The sequence below is a fragment of the Ursus maritimus genome, unplaced genomic scaffold (assembly GCF_017311325.1).
Source record: "Ursus maritimus isolate PB19 unplaced genomic scaffold, ASM1731132v1 scaffold_21, whole genome shotgun sequence".
Classification (NCBI taxonomy): Eukaryota; Metazoa; Chordata; class Mammalia; order Carnivora; family Ursidae; genus Ursus; species Ursus maritimus.
Genome location: NW_024424564.1, coordinates 43,346,494 through 43,366,297, shown reverse-complemented (window position 1 = coordinate 43,366,297; position 19,804 = coordinate 43,346,494). Strand labels below are relative to the sequence as shown.

At 47.2% G+C, this 19,804-nt stretch overlaps 1 protein-coding gene across 2 annotated transcripts in view; it reads left to right on the top strand.

Moving 5' to 3' along the window:
* The window catches only part of LARGE1 (LARGE xylosyl- and glucuronyltransferase 1), a 379,220-nt gene that overhangs the window by 113,070 nt on the left and 246,346 nt on the right, over positions 1 to 19,804 (top strand). For both annotated transcript variants that reach the window (XM_040637428.1, XM_008705631.2), the window contains exon 4: positions 11,145 to 11,268. In XM_040637428.1, coding sequence (XP_040493362.1) covers positions 11,145 to 11,268 — 124 coding nt within the window. The remainder of the gene's footprint in view (positions 1 to 11,144; positions 11,269 to 19,804) is intronic.

Here is a 19,804-nt window from a genome sequence, read left to right as displayed (position 1 = left end):
GAGAAGGAGAAGGAAAGGTGATCTTGTTTTTTGTCTCGTCTTTACATGTATTTTTGGCCATCTCATTATGCAGCCTCTGTGATAAAGAAAAAGAGTGGTTGAGAAAAAAGTAAATACAAGATATATGTGAACGAGGGTTTACCTGCTGGAAAATAGCATGTTATGTGTCTGTGTTACCTAGATGGAAGCATATTTAAAGAAAAATTAGGGGACATAACTCCAACCCCGTTTGCAGATAAACTGGGAAGTATAGCGGCTCTCCAAGGAAACCGAGCTTTTTAGGGAGCAGAGGAAAAAAAAAATTACTTAGCAGCTAGGTATTTACCTCCTGGGCAGGAAGGTGGACCAGCTTGTAAAAATTTAATATTTGTTTGCGAGGATGATCTCCTTATTCTCACACTCCACAGCCCTGTTGGCAGGAGGAAGCTGGGTGACTTCCCTTACTTTGCATATCAAGCAGCTGGGTTTTCGGTGGTTTGTTTGTTTGTTTAAACTTGTGCCCCTGAAGAACATGGAGGATAAAACAGCATATTTGTGCCCAGTATCTGCCTCTAATTGTGTTATTGCTCATTGAGGCTTAAACTAACCATAGAAGCAGTTTCTAGATTGTGACAGGAAGAACCAAGGATTTGAATAAAACAGCGTGGCTTCTGATTCTGGTCTTAGCAGCTGTGAGCTGGGTGACCCTAGTGAAGTTTCTGTACTTCTCAGAGCTTTGGTTTGTTCCCAAAGCTCTCCTAGAGCCCTGTTGGACTGTCATCAGAGATAATCTATGTGAGACCTTTCTGCATTTTGTGTACTGAACAGACACGAGCCTAGCTCTCTAAGTGTTTTCCAGGTATTAATGCATTTCATGCTCCTGGGATTCCATGAGGTGCGTACTATAATTATCCCCATTTTACAGATGATGCTAAGGGTCACAGAGAGGATGCTAGAGCTAGCTTTGTACCCAGCCGGCCTAACTTGAGAGTCTGAGCTCGCCATTGGGGGGAAAGAAAAGTTACTCTTTTGAGTATCATGATTCTTTTTATTTTTAATTTTGGGTGACCATGTAGAGAATTGTTATCATTACTGTGCTCTCTGTAATCACCCCTTCATCCCTCCACCAAAGTATGTATTTTTGAGGTGCTGAGCATGAAGTAAATAGTGGTTTTAAAGGCTTGGGGGGTGCTGGGTGGCTCAGTCGGGTAAGCGTCCGACTCTTGATCTCAGCTCAGGTCTTGATCTCAGGGTCGGGAGTTCAAGCCCTGCATTGGGCTCCATGCTGGGTGTGGAGTCTACTTTAAATAAAATAAAGGCTTGGACATTCCTGTTCTAGTAAGACTTAGGAAAACATGGAGTAAAGGAAAGGGTCACTGTGAGGTGGGTTAAGTTAATTAGCTTGATTGCGGTCATTACTTCACAGTGTATACATACATAAATACATCACCTTAAATGTTTATAATATATTTAATGTGTAACTTAAATTTATACAGTTTTTGTCCGTTATAGCTCAGCAAAGCTAGGGAAAAGAGAAAGTACCTTGGGCAGGTGATACCTTTGAACAGGTAAGGCATCTATGCGATTTGGTCGTGCATGCACGTAAGACCAAGGAGAAATACTTTGTATAGTTCAGATACCCAGCATCACGTAGGCCATCGTATTTGACCTTCATCCCAACCTGGAATGGTAGATGCCATTATCCCCACAAATGGATGAGGGAACTGAAGCTCACAGAGGTTCAATAGCTTGTTCAAGGTCACGGGGGAGTTCTTGATGCTCCTGGGATTCTAACCTTGGCTCTGCCAAATCCTGGAAGCCATAAGGCCTTTTGATTTTTTTTTTTTTGAAAGTTGCTCTGTTCTTCCCCCATGGAGAGCTTTTCTGCTGTGATACTGACTTGTCCTTGAATCTTCCCACATTATCAATGCCACTCGTCCTCCCTCAAACCAAGAGCTCACACCGAAAAACCATCCTTCTGGCCGCTGTGTTTTTTTGCCACGAGTTCTATTAAATCTCTTAAGTGTAACAGATTCACTGAGCATTGGAGGTGCTGTCATAGCCTCCTTCTTTTTCTTTTTTTTTAGAGGGAACACAAGCAGGGGGAGTGGGAGAGGAACAAGCAGGCTCATAGCGGAGGAGCCTGATGTGGGGCTCGATCCCATAACACCGGGATCACGCCCTGAGCCGAAGGCAGGCGCTTAACCGCTGTGCCACCCAGGCGCCCCAGCCTCCTTCTTTTTCTAAAATTGCAGTTCCATTGTAAACTTAATAATTAAGGATTATTTCAGCTCAGATGTCCCCGTATATTTTAATAAAAGCAGACCCTGGATTGCCTTGTAGGGGCTGTGGCACATTCCTGACAAGATAAGAAAGGAAAAGCAGGGAGAAAGCTGGGGTTTAATCATCTTTGCTCTTTGTATTACCATATTTATTGCATCCCAACCTGGAACAGGGGAGCAGTTAAGGAAACCAGAGGCAGCAGGAGCATTGCTCATTATGAGCCAAGTCTGCAGGCTCTGCCGAGGACGAAACATGCACTTGCTTCTTCCTTTGTTGCAAAAGTGGGATCCGGTCTGAATATAGACCAGACTTAATGTCTGTATTGTTCAGACCCCGGCACGCTATGTGGGAGCTGTCGTGTATGAAGATGTGCGGGCCTATTCACGTCGAAGCCTTTTCTCGTGGGCTTAAAGCAGTGCTCCCAAAATGCATATAATTGGTGACTGGTATAAAAGACTATTTTAGATGTTGTACAGAAATAAAATTAAATAACATCGAATCCTATATCGAGAAAATTATCTTTTTTTGTGAAGAAGAAGAAATTCTGAAGTTCTTATCCCTCCCTCGGTGCAGTTCCGTTGGTGTAAATATGTCCGTAACATCTGCCGAACTCCTGCTAAATCTCCCTGTGAACAAAGGAGAATAGGTTGGAAGCTCTTGGCCTTTGGCTGATTTTGGAATCATTAAAACTATTTCTTACCTTCCTGAGTTAGGAACTGAATGTAAAAGAAGACTCAGAAGTTGCACACGGAGAATGAAATACCCTCTTTCTTGCAGTTAGTTCTGAGCTGTAGGACATTTTTTCAAATGTGGGCACGGTCAGGCTCTTTTTCAACCCGATTAGTTGGGTTTCCCTCCCGGTGGAGGCCAGCCTTGACAATTGCAGGCCTTCCCAACATGGCGGACCATTCGCTGTACAACGCAGCTCCCTAGGGAACAAAGCCCAGAAACTGCTGAGCAGACCAGGTCTCTTCCCTCCCCAAACTCACAGGCCACGTCCCAGCTCAGGCAAATGAGTGAGCATTGGAATTTAATTCACGTACTGTAACATTCACTCTTCAAATGTGTGCAGTCTGTTGGTTTTTAGTATTCGCAGACTTGTCCAACCATCCCTGCTCCCTAATATTAGACCGTTGCATCGCCTCACAAAGAAACCTTGGTATCCATGAGGAGTCGCTCTCCGTTTCCCCCTTCTTCCATCCTCTGGCAGCACCCCTCATCTTTCTGTTCCTGTAGATTTGATTGTTCTGGACATTTCATAGAAGTGGTGTCTTCTATGATTTAGTCTCTGGGAGTGGCTTCTTTCACTGAGCACCATGTTTCCAAGGTTCATCCGTATCGTAGCAGGTGGTGGTGGTTCATTTATCCGCATCACCAGTAATACTCCAGCGCCTGGCTGCATTTTGTTTATCCACTCGTGACGCGGTGGTCATTGGGGTTGTTTCCATTTCTTGACGGTTATGGATAATGTTCCTGTGAAGGTTTTTGGATAAGCTTTGCTGTCTGACTAGGAGTGGGACTCCTGAGGAGCTCAGCAGTGGTAACTTTTGATGCTTAATTTTTGGAGAAACCCCCAGAACCAGTTTCCAAAGTGGTTACGCCATCTTTCAATTCCACGAGTAACAAATGAGGGCTCCAGTCTCCCCACATCCTCACCAACACTTGTTGTCGTCTTATTTTAGCCGTTTTAGTGGGTGTGAAGTGGTACTTTGTGGTTTTGATTGACATTTCCTGGTGTCTGATGTTGTTGAGCATTTTTTCTTGTGCTTATTGGCCATCTGTATATCCTCTTTGAGAAATGGCTGTTCAAATCCTTTGCTCAGTTTTTTAAAGATTTATTTATTTTAGAGGGAGTGAGAGCAGGCGAGTGGTGGGAGAGGCAGAGGGAGAGAACTTCAAGAAGGCTCCCTGCTGAGCGAGGAGGCTGATACGGGGCCCTGTCTCAGGACCCCTGAGATCCTGACTTGAGCTGAAACCAAGAGTAGGACGCCTGCGTGAGTGAGCCACCCAGGTGCCCCTCCTTGGCTCAGTTTTTAATCAGCTTACTTGTCTTTGTATTGTTTGAGTTGTAAAAGATCTTTATATATTATGGGTACAGATCCCTTATCAGATCAGTGCTTTGCAAATATTTTCTCCCATTCTGAGGCTATCTTCTCTACTTTCTTTTTCATTATTATCATTATGTTGGTCACCATGCAGTAATTCATTAGTTTTTGATGTACTGCTCCATGACTCGTTGTTTGTAACACCCTGTGCTCATTGCAATACGTGCCCTCCTTCTTCTCTACTTTCTTGATGATATCCTTTGAAACAAACGTTTTTAATTTTGATGAAAACCAGTTTATTTTTTTCTCTTGTGGTTTGTGCTTTGGATTTTGTTCCTAAGAGACCATTGCCCAAGTCAATGCTAAAAGGTTTGCTCCCACATTTTTTTCTTAAGTGCCTCTTTTTTTTTTTTATTACAGATTTTATTTATTTATTTGTCAGAGAGAGAGACAGCCAGCAAGAGAGGGAACACAAGCAGGGGGAGTGGGAGAGGAAGAAGCAGGCTCCCAGCGGAGGAGCCTAATGCGGGGCTCGATCCCAGAAAGCTGGGATCATGCCCTGAGCCGAAGGCAGACGCTTAATGACTGCGCCACCCAGGTGCCCCATTAAGTGCCTCTACTTATAGCACTGGGTATCTGTTAGACGGTGAGGACGGTTAGATCTCTTTGATAATTATTAACTTGTCTGTTTGTTTATTCTTTCAATAGATAATTACTGGGTGGTTATATCTACAAGGGACTAATACAAATCTGGGGATAAGACTATTCACAAAACACAATTCCAGTGCCAAGACTCCCATCCAGCAGGGAACAGAGAAGTGAATGGTCATTAGATGATAGCATTCACCTGTCTTCTGAGCCCTGAAATCCTTGGGAGGCACAAAGAAGGACATGTGAACAGTGGAATGGCTTCCTTAGTGTCTTGGTGTCTACACTGACTGGGAAGACTGGACGCAGTTAGCAAGGCAACGTGAAGGTGGTCAGGGGAGAGAGACAGCATGCACAGAAGCCTGCAGGAAAACCTGATTAATCTTGGACATTGCACCTGTGGCTAGGCGCTTGCCCAGCACTGGGGTTGTAGAGAGAGAACAGAAGAGGACAGGTGCATTGTGAAAGTAGGGAAACTCCGGCCTACACAGCTCACATTCTAGCAGTGGGCAGGAGATAGACCTGCAGATGAATATAGAGATTATAATACTAAGAAGTGCTAAGAAAAACCAAACAGGGCAATGCAGTGGGGGGAGGGGCACTTTGGGTGGAGAGGCCATGGGGGGCCTCCCTGAGGAGGTAACACTTAATCCTCAGGAAGGAGAAGAGTTGATTACATGCAGATCTGGGGAAGAGAATGGTTGGAGCATAGGTTTGAGGAGGGAGGAGGAAGACATGAGCTTGGAGAGGATGAGATCATCAAAGATCCTGCTAGCTCCATGGAGGAGGGTGGACTTCGTTCATTGCACGGTGGATATTCATTGCATTGGACTTCATTCATATACAACGGCAGGGGATTGTGTGATCGTTTTGGAGGGAGTTCAGGGCTTACAGGACAGAGAATCTGTTAGAGGGAGCCATCTCAGAGACAGAGAAGGGGTGAATATATTCATGAGATCTCACGGAAGAGCAGATACACTCATCATGTAACATTTATTACGTCCATATTCCTTGCGGGTCACTGTTCAAAGTGCTTCATACATTTTAGCTCAAACTGATCGTAACAGCCCCACTTTACAGATTCAGAAGCTGAGAGTCCAGGACTAACATGCTTGCGTGATGTCATATCCCTAGTTTGTTACAAACCAAGATAAGAAGCGGCCAGGCAATTGGCTTTAGAGACCTGGCTGCTTATCACCGGAGGAAGCTGTCTCTCAGGGCGTGGAGTTGATTGGGTGTGCGGAAGATGGGTGGGGAGGGAGCCCTGGTGATGCCCCTGTTTCTAGCTCGTGAGGCTGGATGAATGGGGTGCCCTTCGCCCTGGCAGGGAATTCAGGGGGACGGACATGTGTTAGGGGCCCCCATTTATTATGCCCGGTGTGGTTCTGGGGTTAGGCTACACCAGTGAATGAGAAACCAGTGTCTGTCCCCAGGGAGCTTACATTCTTGAGGAGAGACAGGTTACTAACCGCTCCACCAATTCTTAATCAGCTGGGGTTAGGAGAGTCACAGTTAGGCCATCTTAACTCTCAGCGGCCCATGGGTGCGAAGGTGCGGCCATCTCGTTGGTGGTTGGATTTATAGATTGACACTTGAGGGAAACATTCTGGTTTACACAGAAACTTGAAGCAAAGTAGTCTGGGCAGCGTTTTCAGGTGCTTTTCCTGTGGCTTCCGAGAGGGGCAGTTGGCAGGACCCACATCCTCATGGTGGTGCCCAGAGTGGTGTTTAGCAGAGCCGCTCTGGGCATTCGGCTTCGAGGCAGTAAGATCACGCTGCTGCTGGTGAGCCTGCCTTGGGTTGGTGGGACTGTCCACGAACTGGCAGGGTCTCAGTGGTCCCCTGGGTGGGGGGGGGGGGCTGGGTATATACTCTGATTCAGCATTTTCCTATTCTTCTGATGAGGCACACGGGCCCCTTTGACAAAGCAAACAGCTAGTTTTTCCCTAAAGATGAGCTAAGTGTCTCTCTGGATTTATGCTACATTCCGGGGAGATGCTTGAAATAGACCAGAGCAAGAACTGGTAAGGGGAAGGCCTCATACGCATGCTGTCAGCGTCCTCCTCCGTGAGCCTTTTCCTCTTCCCACGCTGGTCCATCTTCTTCTGCTCTGTAGTCTGATTAACGTCCAATTAACTTTGATCTCCTTCCTGCTCAGCACCCAAATCTTGTCTTTCTCTTAGATAATGAAAGTCATGGATCTTAAGAAGTCACGCACTCTGGCCAAGCCTGCCATTAGGACTTTGACTTTTTCTTTTTATCCTTCCGATTCCTGGCATGCAGTAGGTGTCCAATAAATGTTATTGTGTGATCCACCTGAAGAAGACTGTCGTTCCTTAGTAGACATGCTATGTACTTTCCTGCCTCTGTTCTTTCCCTTCTTCCGTCACATCCTGCAGAATGCCTTCCTCCATCCTCCCATCTCTTCTCATCCAAAGGTCTGGCTTATTTGCCACATAGTCCGTGCAAACGTCCTAGATTCTCCGCTATTGAGAAGTCACCTCTTCCACCCCTGTAGCTTTTGTGCTTCTCCTTGCAGAGCCATCCCATACAGTTGTGCAGGTTGTTCACCATCCAACTCTAGGGGTATGCTTCACTTACTGTCCATATCCGTCTATTCAGTTGGCTCTCCAGAAGGTTTGCCATTCCCAAACTTTGCAGTCATGTGCGGTGGCCCAGTGTTAGGGCACACCCATGTTCCAATGGTTTTGTAGTTATCTGCATTCTCTCTGTGTTTCTGCCAGATTGATAGCTTCAGCAAGAGAGGAGAGTCCCAGCTCCTGCATCACCTAAACCCCTGTTATGCGTTACATGTACTTACTGCTTGATAGCTCTTTGTTGCATGTTTCTTCATTCAACTCATTTTTTGGTTTATGGATGGAGGAACTAATTGAAATTACTTCATTTGAAAAGTAATGCAAAGCAGTAGAGAAAATCACAGTTTCCTAAGTTAGCACTGACAATGATTGTCCTGGTCTGCTTGAGGCTGCTCTAACCAAGGGGGGCTCGCAGACCACAGAAATCTATTCCTCACAGTCCCAGAGGCTGGGAAGTCCTGGATCATGGCACCAGCGTGGTCTGATAGGGGCGGTGGGGGGAGCTGCTTTCTGGTTACAGACTGATGGCTTCTCTCTGTGTCCTTCTATGATGCAAGGAGGGCAGGAGCTCTCTGGAGCCCCTTTTCTAAGGACACTGATCCCTTTCAGGGGGTTTCCACTCTCACGATCTAATCCCCTCCCAAAGGCCCCACTTCCCGATACCATCACCTTATGGGTTAGGATTTGAGCTATGAATTTGAGGGAGCAGGGCGCAGACATTCAGACCATACATTAAAATCTTATATGCCAGGCACTTTATATTATATCACAGTCCTCACCATGCAATATTGTTTACTTACTGTTCCTGATTTGAAGATCAATAAATTGAAGCCTAGAAAGATGGGTTAACTGGCTTATGGTCACTCAGTTAGTAGTTAATGCAGCCAGAGCTCCAATCCAGATTTTCTAGAGCAGAGAGCCCCCAGCTCTGTACCGTTGGCGCAGACTATGCTGTTGACCGTCCTTGCCCTCTTACAGTAAGGTTAATGGTGACCTAGAAGGAGGGTCTTTGGCTTTCTTTTCCTCTTGCACAAGTGTTTGTTGAGCACCTGTTATGTGCCAGGCTCTCTGCTGGGCAGTAGGCATGGAGGTGGAAATATGGGTTTCTGTCCTCAGAGACCTCACAGTAGAGTCAAGGAGCCACATGCTTGAGTATGTGTCGCGGTGTCATACTAGAAATGGTAGGCAGGTTTGGGGGTGCTGGGTGGCTCAGTTGGTTAAGTGTCAGACTCTTGATCTCAGCTCAGGTCTTGATCTCAGGGTTGTGAGTTCAAGTCCCACTTTGAGCTGGGTGTGGAGCCTACTTAAAAAGAAAAAAAAAATGGTAGGCATGTTTTTTATAGGAGATGCCAAGTTAGCAGGAAAAAGGGACCCGGATGAGCTCAAAGAAGGTGTCTGGGAAGAGCTGGCTTACAAAGGGAAGTCTGAAGGATGAACAGGAATTTACGGTGTCCCCTTCTATTTCTTCCACTTCATTTTCCCTCTTTCCTAAGATCTCTTTTCCTGAAATCCCTCTAGATTCAGCTTCCTTGCTGCTCTTCCCCAGACATGATCTCAATCAGATCCTCATTTCACATTGCCCTGGTCTCATCTTCTGCATGATGTATCCACCTCCGTTCCTCTTATCTGTCTACTGTCCATCACTCATCCATCCATTCGGTCCGTTTACTGAACTCCTCCTGCATTCTAGGCACAGAGCTAGCTTATGAGGTGATACATTGGAACATGACTGGCACGATCCTTGACCTCCCTGAGCTCACAGTCAAGCGGGGATCTAGACAGGTCAACAGGTGGTCAAAACCTAAAGGTGGGTGCCTGGTACTGAGATGACTGTCTGTTAGGAAGGGCCCCTGAACCAGGCCTGGATAGTTGGGGAAGGGTTCGAGGAAAAAACAATGGTAGACCTCGGAACTGAAGGCTGGATAAGAGGTAAACGCTGGCTGCAGAGTGTGAAGGGTGGGAGAAGAGGGGCCCAGACCGTGAGATTTGTGAGAGCAGCGATGGTGTGTCCTGCCTTGTCCCCAGCATCCTGCTCATCTAGCACATAGTAGGTGCTCAGTAAGTGTTTATCCAATGAGCAAATGCAAGGTTTCTTACAGAGCAAATCAAATATGCAGAGTCTCACGTGAAGAAGGGGGAACGGGGAACTGAGACAGAGTCTCTGTATCTAGAACAGGACTGGGAAGAGCCTCAGAAGGCTGAGACCTAAGAGGTGGGTCACGTTTCTCCCCAAGCCTCGCTGAGGAAGTCGGAACAGCTTCCTCGGGTGTTGACTGCAGTGTTTCCTGCACTCTCTCCACCCTCCTCCTCTGCTCTGAGTCTAGAGTCCCAGCTAACCACTTCTCCCCACGCGCTCCCGGCACCCCCTGCGCTCTGGCTGTAGTCTCCTGCCACGCTCCCTGGATTGCGTCCCCTCTCCCTTTGCTTCCTATCAAACTCCTTTAGCTTTTAGGGCATAGCTTCCCCAGCTCTTCCATGTCCTCGCGACCCGGTCAGAATTCGCCCTTTTTGTTCTTTACGCCCGAAGGATGTCGTGTTGTGTTGTGGTTGTTATCAATGTTATGTTCCACCTTGTGTTTTTATTACGTTGCGGATCTTCTGTCTCTCTGAGGAGTGTGAGCTCCCTGAGGTCCTGGGAACCAGGTCATTTTCATCTTTAGATTTCCCAGAGGTGCTCATTTGTGCTATTGCAGTTGGCGCTATTATTTCTGCTTGCTCAGTAGTAGTCATGACAGTAGAAGGCATATCTACTCTTTATGGTCCTGTGTTTATTTTTGATATGCATTATATATTACACTTATCTAATTGACACAGTAGCCTGATAAGGAGCTTTTTCTCAACATTTTACAGAACGAAGCAGCAGCAGTGCAGAGAGAGGGAGAAGTGACATCCCCCAAGTCCCCACTAATACATGCCACATCTGGGACCAGAGTCCATTTCCATTTGACACTGGAAGCTTTGCCCTTGTGTAATGCTGCTTTGTATTTTGGGGGCTCCCCCAGTAATGGCTGGTTGAGGGGAACAACTCAAAGCTGTAGAAATATTAAAAGTGAGGGTAAGCTGGTATTCAGTGATGGGGAGGTCCCCAGTGATGCCATCTGGGATGCCTGGGTTTCTTTTGGAGAAGAACAAGCAGCAAACAGAACTCAGTACCATGCTGTGGGAGAAGTATCTTGCCTGTTGCATTCAGCAGATCTGAAGACTTCATTCTCTGTCCATGTGCTCCTGAAACTAATGCCCAAACGTCTAGGTGGTAGAAATAAAGGGTTGGCCAAATTGTTAACATAGGCTCTGCTTAAGGTTTTTAGAGACACAAATATGCTAGTAACAGATATGGTGGTTGGCTTGAATGGAGTGTTACCAATGATTTGACCCTGTCTGAAATCCTAAGAGGGGGTGGTGAGATGCCTTCTCTCCTTTTCAGCTCTGGCATCCTGGTTACCAGCAAGCATTGGGTTGGTAACATGCCTGACTTCCGTTCACAGCTGCTCTTAGAAACTGACCACATGTTACAAATGGGTAAGAATGTGATTTTGCAGCTGGAGCTCCCTTACTTGTCCCTCCTGACTCCTCTTCCCCCCACTTCTCACAGGCGGAACCCCCTGCATTTCCACCTCATTGCCGACTCCATCGCGGAGCAGATCCTGGCGACGCTCTTCCAGACCTGGATGGTGCCTGCCGTGCGTGTGGACTTCTACAATGCGGATGAGCTCAAGGTACAGGCAGTGGGAGGGAGAGGGGCCTCCCTGAGTGCCTCTTCATGCCGGACGCTTTTCTTGGCGGTGGTCTTGTAGACTGGCAATGTCAGAAACCTCAGCTTTCAGCTGGTTATGTCCAGGGTGTAACTGAGGCTGTTTGCCACCCAGATCTGATTTCCCTAGGGAAAGCCTCAAAGGGGCCCCTTCTTCGGCACAGAATGCGTGCTGGTCTGGGCTGTTACGGTCACCAAGGCTTTCTTTAGAGGGGGATGCCGTTGGCCTGGTAGGCATCTGAAAGAGGTCTGTGGTAGCTCTTCTAGAGAATTCTAGAGAATTCTGCTACCCAGACTCATCATAAGATACAAAATAAACAATCTATACCTTTGCTGTGTCTGTTTTCTCATCAGTAATCACTGCATTATCACACCAATCTCATTGGGTAATGAACAGGCAAAAGTGAGAGAATATATGTGAATGTGCTTTAAAAGATGACGCCGAATAAATAGAAAGATCGTGTTGGAGCAGAAGGTTTCGCCGAGCGAGACTCGTTTGGTCATGTCGTTTACTCGCTTAAAACCTGTCTGTGGTGCCACGTTGCCTGGATCAGGATTGAGATTCACACTCTCAAGAAGTCCTGCTTCTTCTGGTTCTTGACTCTTCTTCCCATCTTATCTGGGTCCTTCCCGGAAATTCATCCTGTTACTCAGCCTTAGGAAACCACCTCTGGTCTCTGCTCGCTCTCCTACATTTGAGCTTTGCTTCTGCACTTCCTTTTAGCTGACATACCCTTCCACCTACCTTGTCACAACTCCTGTTCGCCCTGCAGGACTCTGCTGCATTGGCACTTCCTCGGAGAACCTTCCCTGATTTCTCCAGGAAAGAGGAGATCTTTGTCTCCTGCTTCAGTTTAGAACCTTTTTTAATAGGGGAGAGGGCAGGGAGCACGTCTCACTCTTCTGATTTCTGGTGCATAGTTGGTACCCTGTAATGCTTGTGGATTTAACAAATGGCCGTTGTTAGAGGAACATGGAACTTTGCAGAAATATGTTGATGCTCTGTCTGCAATCACCTTGGGAAGGACTAAACACCTAGGCTGAGGCTGATTCCAGCAAATTGCTTGTTCCAAACCTCATAAAGCCATTATCTTTTCATTTCAGAGCCATAACATTTTAAATAGATCACAGAGATGCCGGCCGGAGTTTCTGATTTTCCCATATTTCAGACTCTGAGGTTGATCGAGATGTTCAGAATTTAGCATTTGGGGATTGTCGTGGTAATTTGTGTGCCATTCCAATCTATTCTGAGCTAAAATTGATTAACACTCTTAAAAGGGAAAAACAAAATTTAGCAAATTGCTACGCTAATTAAGGTGAAAGCAAGCCTCTCTGTCTCCCAGGGTCTCAGCGCCAACAGTGGGGAAAAGCAATGGGAGGGGAGGCGCAGCGCCCGGCACACAGGATGTTTCTGCCTCCTTCACTCTCCTTTTTTTGGGCAATCCTGTGCCCTGTCCCTTGCACGCCCGTACCCCCTACTTTTTAAGAAAACACAAAAGTGGTTCAACAGAACCCCAAGTTCACACCCTGGCTTGCCATTGAAGAGCCATCTGATTTGGGTTCTGAGCCCAGGCTTGATCAGGTGTTTAATGGGTGGCACGGTGACAGTCACGCCACCAAGGCAGGGACTAAACAAGGTAACTCCCGTGAAGGCCCAGCAGTGTCTGAAATGCACAGGTTTTTGAAAATGCCCCACTCCCCTTTGCAGCCAAGGCAACATAGGATTAAAATGCTCTTGCGGTGCCTGGTGGCTCAGTTGGTTAAGCGTCTGCCTTCAGCTCAGGTTGTGATCTCGGGGTCCTGGGATCGAGCTCTGCATCGGGCTCCATGCTCAGTGGGGAGCCTGCTTCTCCCTCTACCTCCCCCTCTCCCTCTGCCTCTACCCCTGTTTGTGTGCACGCTCTAGATAAATAGATAGATAAAATCTTTTTTAAAAAATGCTCTTGGGGCGCCTGGGTGGCACAGCGGTTGGGCGTCTGCCTTCGGCTCAGGGCGTGATCCCGGCGTTGTGGGATCGAGCCCCACGTCGGGCTCCTCTGCCATGGGCCTGCTTCTTCCTCTCCCACTCCCCCTGCTTGTGTTCCCTCTGTCGCTGGCTGTCTCTATCTCTGTCGAATAAATAAATAAATAATCTTTAAAAAAATAAAAAAAAAAAAGCTCTTGAAATCCATGGACAGGGGGACACCGAAGGAGTAAGGCACACAGGGCTATTATCCACTCCTGGGAATGCTGGGGCTCCCCTGAGGTTGAGGTCTTGGATGACATGGGGGGCGGAGGGACTGGTGCTCTCTCACGTGGCCCACTTGCGTCCAGGAAGACTGGCTGCTCATTATTTTACATCCTGGACTTATCTGTTCAAATTGGAGGGTCCATGGCTTAAAAAAATAAGAAAGAAAATACAATCAGATGTGTTCTAAAAGATACTGTCTCCAGTGTCCTGTGCTCTTTGCTACTGACCACCCCGTTCCAGGTCCCGAACACCTGTGTTTTATTTTCCTACCAGTGAAACACCCATGTCCCACCAGCTTGTATCTCTTGAGACTCTTGTCAGTATCCTGTAAAGTCAATGAGTATGAAAGCACTTTGTAAACACGGTGTTGCCATAATGGATGATCACAGTCGTGATGATTTATATAGAATCCAGCTCTGCAAACCCCAAAGCACGATCTGCCCCCTCCCCGCAGCTGGAGCCGCTCCTGGGTGTAGTACTGCTGTCTGCCTACGTAGCTGCTCCTCCAGGACCAAGAGGTCATCTCTGACAGCCCCCTGTCCCTCTCCCCACGTCTGCCCATCCCACATCCTAGCTGCCCTCCGTCTCCCCCGCCACCATCCCTCTGTAAGCATTTGTGACCTCTCCCCAACACAACAGCAGTTTTTGTTCAGACGCGTCTTTTCCCCTCTGCTCACTCCTCCCCCAAATGGATTCTCCATCAGCAGCATGAGGTGGCTTTCCCAGAAGCATGCCCCACCATGCCATCCCCTTCCCCGTGCATAAAACCCTCCGTGGTTTCCCCGTGCTCCTAAGATGGAGACCACAGCCCTGAGTGGCTTTTCCTTGCGCTTCCTGGCTCCTGCCTCCCTCGCTTCGTCCTACGCCCGCTTGGACCACTGCTCACGCACTAGGTCGTCACGTCTGCTCGGCCCCTTCCCCCAGCAGGGGGCTACTGCACAGGTTAGTCCTCTCTTCAGCTCTGTTCCCCAGTCGGCCTCCTCTTCCCCGTTGTTAGTTAATTCCACGTTCTTTGGCTTAAGCTACATTTACTGAGAACCCTTCCCTGCGTTCATTATCTCGTAGTTTGCTGTACGTTCTCATAGGATCACGTACGTTTCCTCAGTGACCCCAACGCCGAGTGTGATCTTTTGTGCTTTTGTGGAACACGCTGGTAAAGGTGCTTCCCTCCCCTAGACAGTCGGCTCCAAAAGGGCCGAGACAGGTCTGCTTTTCATCAGCCTTGCATCTTTAATGCCTAGTGTGATGCCTGGCCTATGAAAACATTTGCAAAACGATGATCTACAGTAAACTCAGAGCTGGGTCCCTAAGAGTAATAAAGCCATCAGGAAGGGCTTTCTTGATCACTGTCAGTGCTCACCACATTCCTGAAGGCCGTTGTGCCTCGGGGCACGGGCGGACGGCCAGGTAGCTGTCTACCAGTGTCCCTGCAGTGGCATAAATAAAGCAGCTCCATCTGTGCTCGCCTGTGGAACGTCCCAGGAGCAGCCCTGGGACAGGTGTGTGTCTTTCCGTGAACGCATTAAAACACCATCCATTTGCTGACGTTAGCAAAGGAGGAAGAGCAGGAGAGGAAAGGACTCATGCCGGGGTCTGCAGTTGCATTCACGGAGCGTGTCCGATGGTACCCTCGGCAAACACACATGATGGCCTCCCCCGATCGGGTGCCGAGGAATCACTTTGTACAGCTGTTGGAAATGGCATTTCTCAGAAACACTCCTGTGGGCCCCTTGTTATATCTGTTAGTGCTGGAGAATGGACTAAGAGGGGAGAGGAAATTTATGAGGGATTGGTGCATGATTAAAAATGAACTGTGGGAAGTCCGCAGTGGACTGGTATGCTTCTCTCGGTAATGACCAATTAGTGTAGATTTGCAAATAGCGATCGCTCAGCTTGCTGGTCTCTGCGGCCTGTGAAAGGCTCCTTGGTCTTCCTGATGTTTACAGGGCCCGTTCATTTCCAGCCTCCAAGTCCCCATATCAACAGGCTACCAGGATGGAGCGGGTCTTTGCGCCCCAAACTCTGCTCAAGACGTGTAGCTCCTGTCAATAGAGGAGAGAGGAGCGGAGGGAGGGAGAGTTCTTTTTGTGGGGAGCTTTGTAGATGGAGGCATGCTGCCACTCGCTCCTCACAACAGCACTGCGGGATGGACTGAGAAGTTTTATTACCTCCATCTCACAGATAATTTATAAATTGAAGCATAGAGTTGAAGAGTATTTGCCTAAGATCAGGCAGCTAATAAATGCCAAGGCTGCTATTTAACTTTTCCCTCTCCAAATGAAAGGCTGTGAGATATGGGATTGTATAATTCAGGAGCCACAGACTGGAGCAGATCTGAAGGGAAAGAGAGAGGCATGGGCCGCAGCCACGGTGCGGTGAAATGGCCACTGTTGAGTTGGGCTTGAACTCAGATTTCCTGCCTTCAGGGCCTCTGGACCCCATTAGGCTGCAGTGTAACATGTGTTATTTATGGGGCCCTTTTTTTCTCGTGTTTTATGTGCTGCTTTGACAGAATGCTCACAGCTCTGTGGAGCAGGTGCTACGATGACCCCCACTCTGCAGGGAAGGAGCCTGGGGCTTGGGGAGTATATGTATATATACTATATATAAATATATAGTAGGGCTGACTGGGGTTAAATATATATATAACCCGAAGCCATGTATATAACTCGTACATGGCAGAGCCAGGATTAAAACCCAGAACTACCTGTCTGCATAATCCACGCTCTCCTATGTTGGATTTCCTTCTCTGTGGCCTGCTTTTATTTATTTATTTATTTATTTATTTATTTATTTATTTATTTATTTATTTAAAGATTTATTTATTTGAGAGATCACGCGAGCATGAGCGGGGAGGGGGTGCAGAGAGAGAGAGAATCTCAAGCAGACTCCCCACTGAGCATGGAGCCTGATGCAGGGCTCGATCCCAGGACCCCGAGATCATGACCCGAGCCAAAACCAAGAGTCAGCCGCGTAACCGACTAAACCACTCAGGTGCCCCTATGGACAGCTTTAAGTTGGGACCCTGTAATTGTGTCTAGACAAGGGTCCTCTAAGCTCTTGGTGGTGGTTTTTTCCCGGTTGTTGCAGAAGAACAGATACTTTAAGCATGACCCTTCCATTCAAGGCCTACTGGGGATGGAGTTTCCTGCTGTAGATAAAAGGACACCCGCGATGCTGCTTGGGTTCGGGTCGGCCCCATCACTCCCACCCAGGGGTTGTTTTCCAAACGGAATGGTCACTCTCTGGACAGTCGGCCTTAAATCAACACATACCTTGTCAGTTTTCAGACAAGACCCTGCGTACCAATCAGCCTTTCATCTTGCCCCAGTTGGCCCAGAAGGTCACTGCCATGCCATCAGCTGGGGTGAGGATGATCCCGAGCTTACAGTGGGAAGCTGCTGGGGCAGGGGCTGTTTCATGATTCACCTGTCCAGCTGGGGATCCTAATTTATCTCCTTTTCTCTTAGACCTGATGCCTGCTCGTAACCAACATCAGAAAGGTTATGAAGTGAGAACCAGGGCTATGGCTGCAGAAAATACTAATGGCTAACTCTAAAAATTGGCTTCCCACTCCTACTCTGTTGCCTTTGTGCTCCTCTTTGTGGAGTATCACAGAAGCTCTCTTTAGATAACGGCCATCCTTCAGCACCCTGCTGTCCTTTGGGAGACATACTTCCATTGTTCCTCTCATTAGGGGGCTGGATAAACTGCTCCCTACCCTTTCTGTTTCCCAAGAAGTTGTGCCTCCTTAATGGTGGGCATTTTCAGTTAGGAGGGACTGATGCAAACAGGAAGCCATAGGGCTTCAGGGTTCGAAGGAACCCCCATAAAAATAGCTGTCTTGGACAGATAAGGCCCGGGGCAGGGTGGGGGGCAGTTAAGAATTGTCTGGGATCTCACATGTGATTCTTTCCAACACAGTCCTCTTCCCAGAGTTGGGTCTGGGTGTTTTGATTGTGGGGCCTGGGCAGTAGTTCAAAGGCACCACTCTTGACAATGGTTGGACTTCACGTGCAGTCACCAAATACCCCCGTGGGGCTAGAGCAGGTTCCAGGTAGGCCTGCAGAGGAAGGACAGGGGGTCCTAGGACATGTCCCACGGAGGACATGATCTGCTCTAAGATGCCCGGCAGAAGAGTGAGAAGCAAAGTGAAGTATGTGTGACCTTTGGGATTATCTTGGGCGGCTTCCCTAATAATATGTAATACTGAGAGTGACACCCATTGCTTAATTGTCTTTTTAAAATTGTTACCTCTAGCCTCTCTTTACTGGTGAAGGTTAAATGCAGTAAATGAGGTCTCATAATGGAAAGCACACAGTGTTTGGCGCATAGTAGGCAGCCACAGATTCTGTCTTCGTCCCTTTTATTTCCTTAGATTTGAAAATGGCTATGATTAACCTCTTAAATCTTCGCTCTTGTTCGTTCTCTCATTTTCGGTCTCATGTTATATAGTAGGGCTGACTGGAGTTAAGTATTATGTCCAGGTCTGGAAAAGGTACGATTCTCCCACTCTTCGTTGTTTTTCTTGGGCCCTGGGTTATGCATGTGGTTTGCGACTATGAGGGCTGGTTCTGTAAGGCCCACACTGCACCTCTGGCCTTTGCCGTAAGCTCTTCTCTCTTGGGTAACAAGGATGAGATCATAGAGTGGACATGGATGAGTGAAGTGCATCTGAAAACGTATTTAGAAGGCCGGTCATTGGCTTTTAAATATCACATGTGGAAAATTGTCAGCAAAAATTGTAATCTGCATTAGAAAAGAATCTTTCCTGTGTCAGTTGTACAGTTCACTTTATACACAGGCAAATATTTCTTTGTATAATGGAGTGTCCTAGTGAATGGGCCCTGTCTGCTTTTGAGAATCATAGACTCTTAATTAGGAAGGAACTTGGCATTCATTTGGCATAACCTTCCACTTTCTTCTATAATATTCTATATAAATGGTCATTAATCTTCTGCTTTTGAATACTTTCAGAGATAAGAGACCGTTACCTCCCAAAGGACCTTGTTCCATATTTAGAAGCTCTATTAGAAATATTCGCCTTGTGCTGTACCGAAATTTTTTATCTTTTTGATTCCCCCATTGGTCCTGAGCATTAATAAAGACCAAACGCAAGTGTATAAGTCATTGATAATTCATGTGCCTTCCCCACTAGACCGTGCGAACCAGGAGGACAAGACCTGTAACTTTTATCTCTATGCCGAGCTCTTAGGACAAAATCTGGTCAAAAGTGGCTCTAAGAAATACATGGCTTCTTTGCCACAGGACTGTAGAGTGAGTCCTCTGCTCTTCTCCGTTCTTTCAACCGTATCCCAAATGGCAGCGCTTGGAACGTAGCTGACACTTAAATTTATCTTGTGACGTTTCTGTGCAATACGTGGTTTCCATGTTGTTGCCTTCCTTGAATGTGCTCACGTCCATCACTGTCTCCCCTACTATTTTCTGTGGGCCTTCAGGATACAGCAGGTGCGTCAGATCTACATACCTGACGTGCCCCGTCTGGAGCTGTCATTGGCTTGGGCTCAGTGGCTTAAACACATTTAAAGCAATTAAGTGTCCCCTGACCCACCTTTTCCCCATCGTGACGTTGATCCCTTCCCCTTTTCATGGCTGTGGCCTTCTCGTTCCTTCTCATTCGGTGTTTGTTCCTCCTTGATAAAGAAGTGCTTCTGTGACCTTCTTTCACTGTGTCCTCAGGAATCCCATGCGTGGAAACAGCACCTGTTTTCTTGCATTAGTAAGGAATTTACCAAAGGATGGAGCAGAATGCTGCTAATGAGAAGTAGGGCTGATACCAAAAGCTACTCCTTTTGGCCTTTAATGCGGTGCTCTTCCCTCATACCAAAAACCGTACCAATCCACAATTTGAGTTAAAAATCAGCATCAGTGATTCAGAAATGTGGTTACAGTGATGGATTTTGAAATCTAAGCTAGACGAAAAAAAAAAAAAAGACCAGAGGTATTTAATGGGTGACTGGGATGGGCAGAGTGAACTGGAAATTAGGAGATTAGGATATTTTCCCAGTGAGAATAGGAGTCTTTGTCCACATGTTTTGAAAGGATAAAAGGCTGGATTTGGCGAGTGAAATGTTTGAGCTCCAGTGTTTTAGATGAGGTTTATTTTTTGACATGTTATCGCGAGATGGAGTGGCTGAGGTGGTGGGATGAAAATTAGGAGCTCCTGGCACTGTAAGGCGATTGTGTTGGGTGGTCCATCCATAGGATGATGAAACCCAAGAAGAAGTCTCAAGAGGTGAGAAGAATTCTA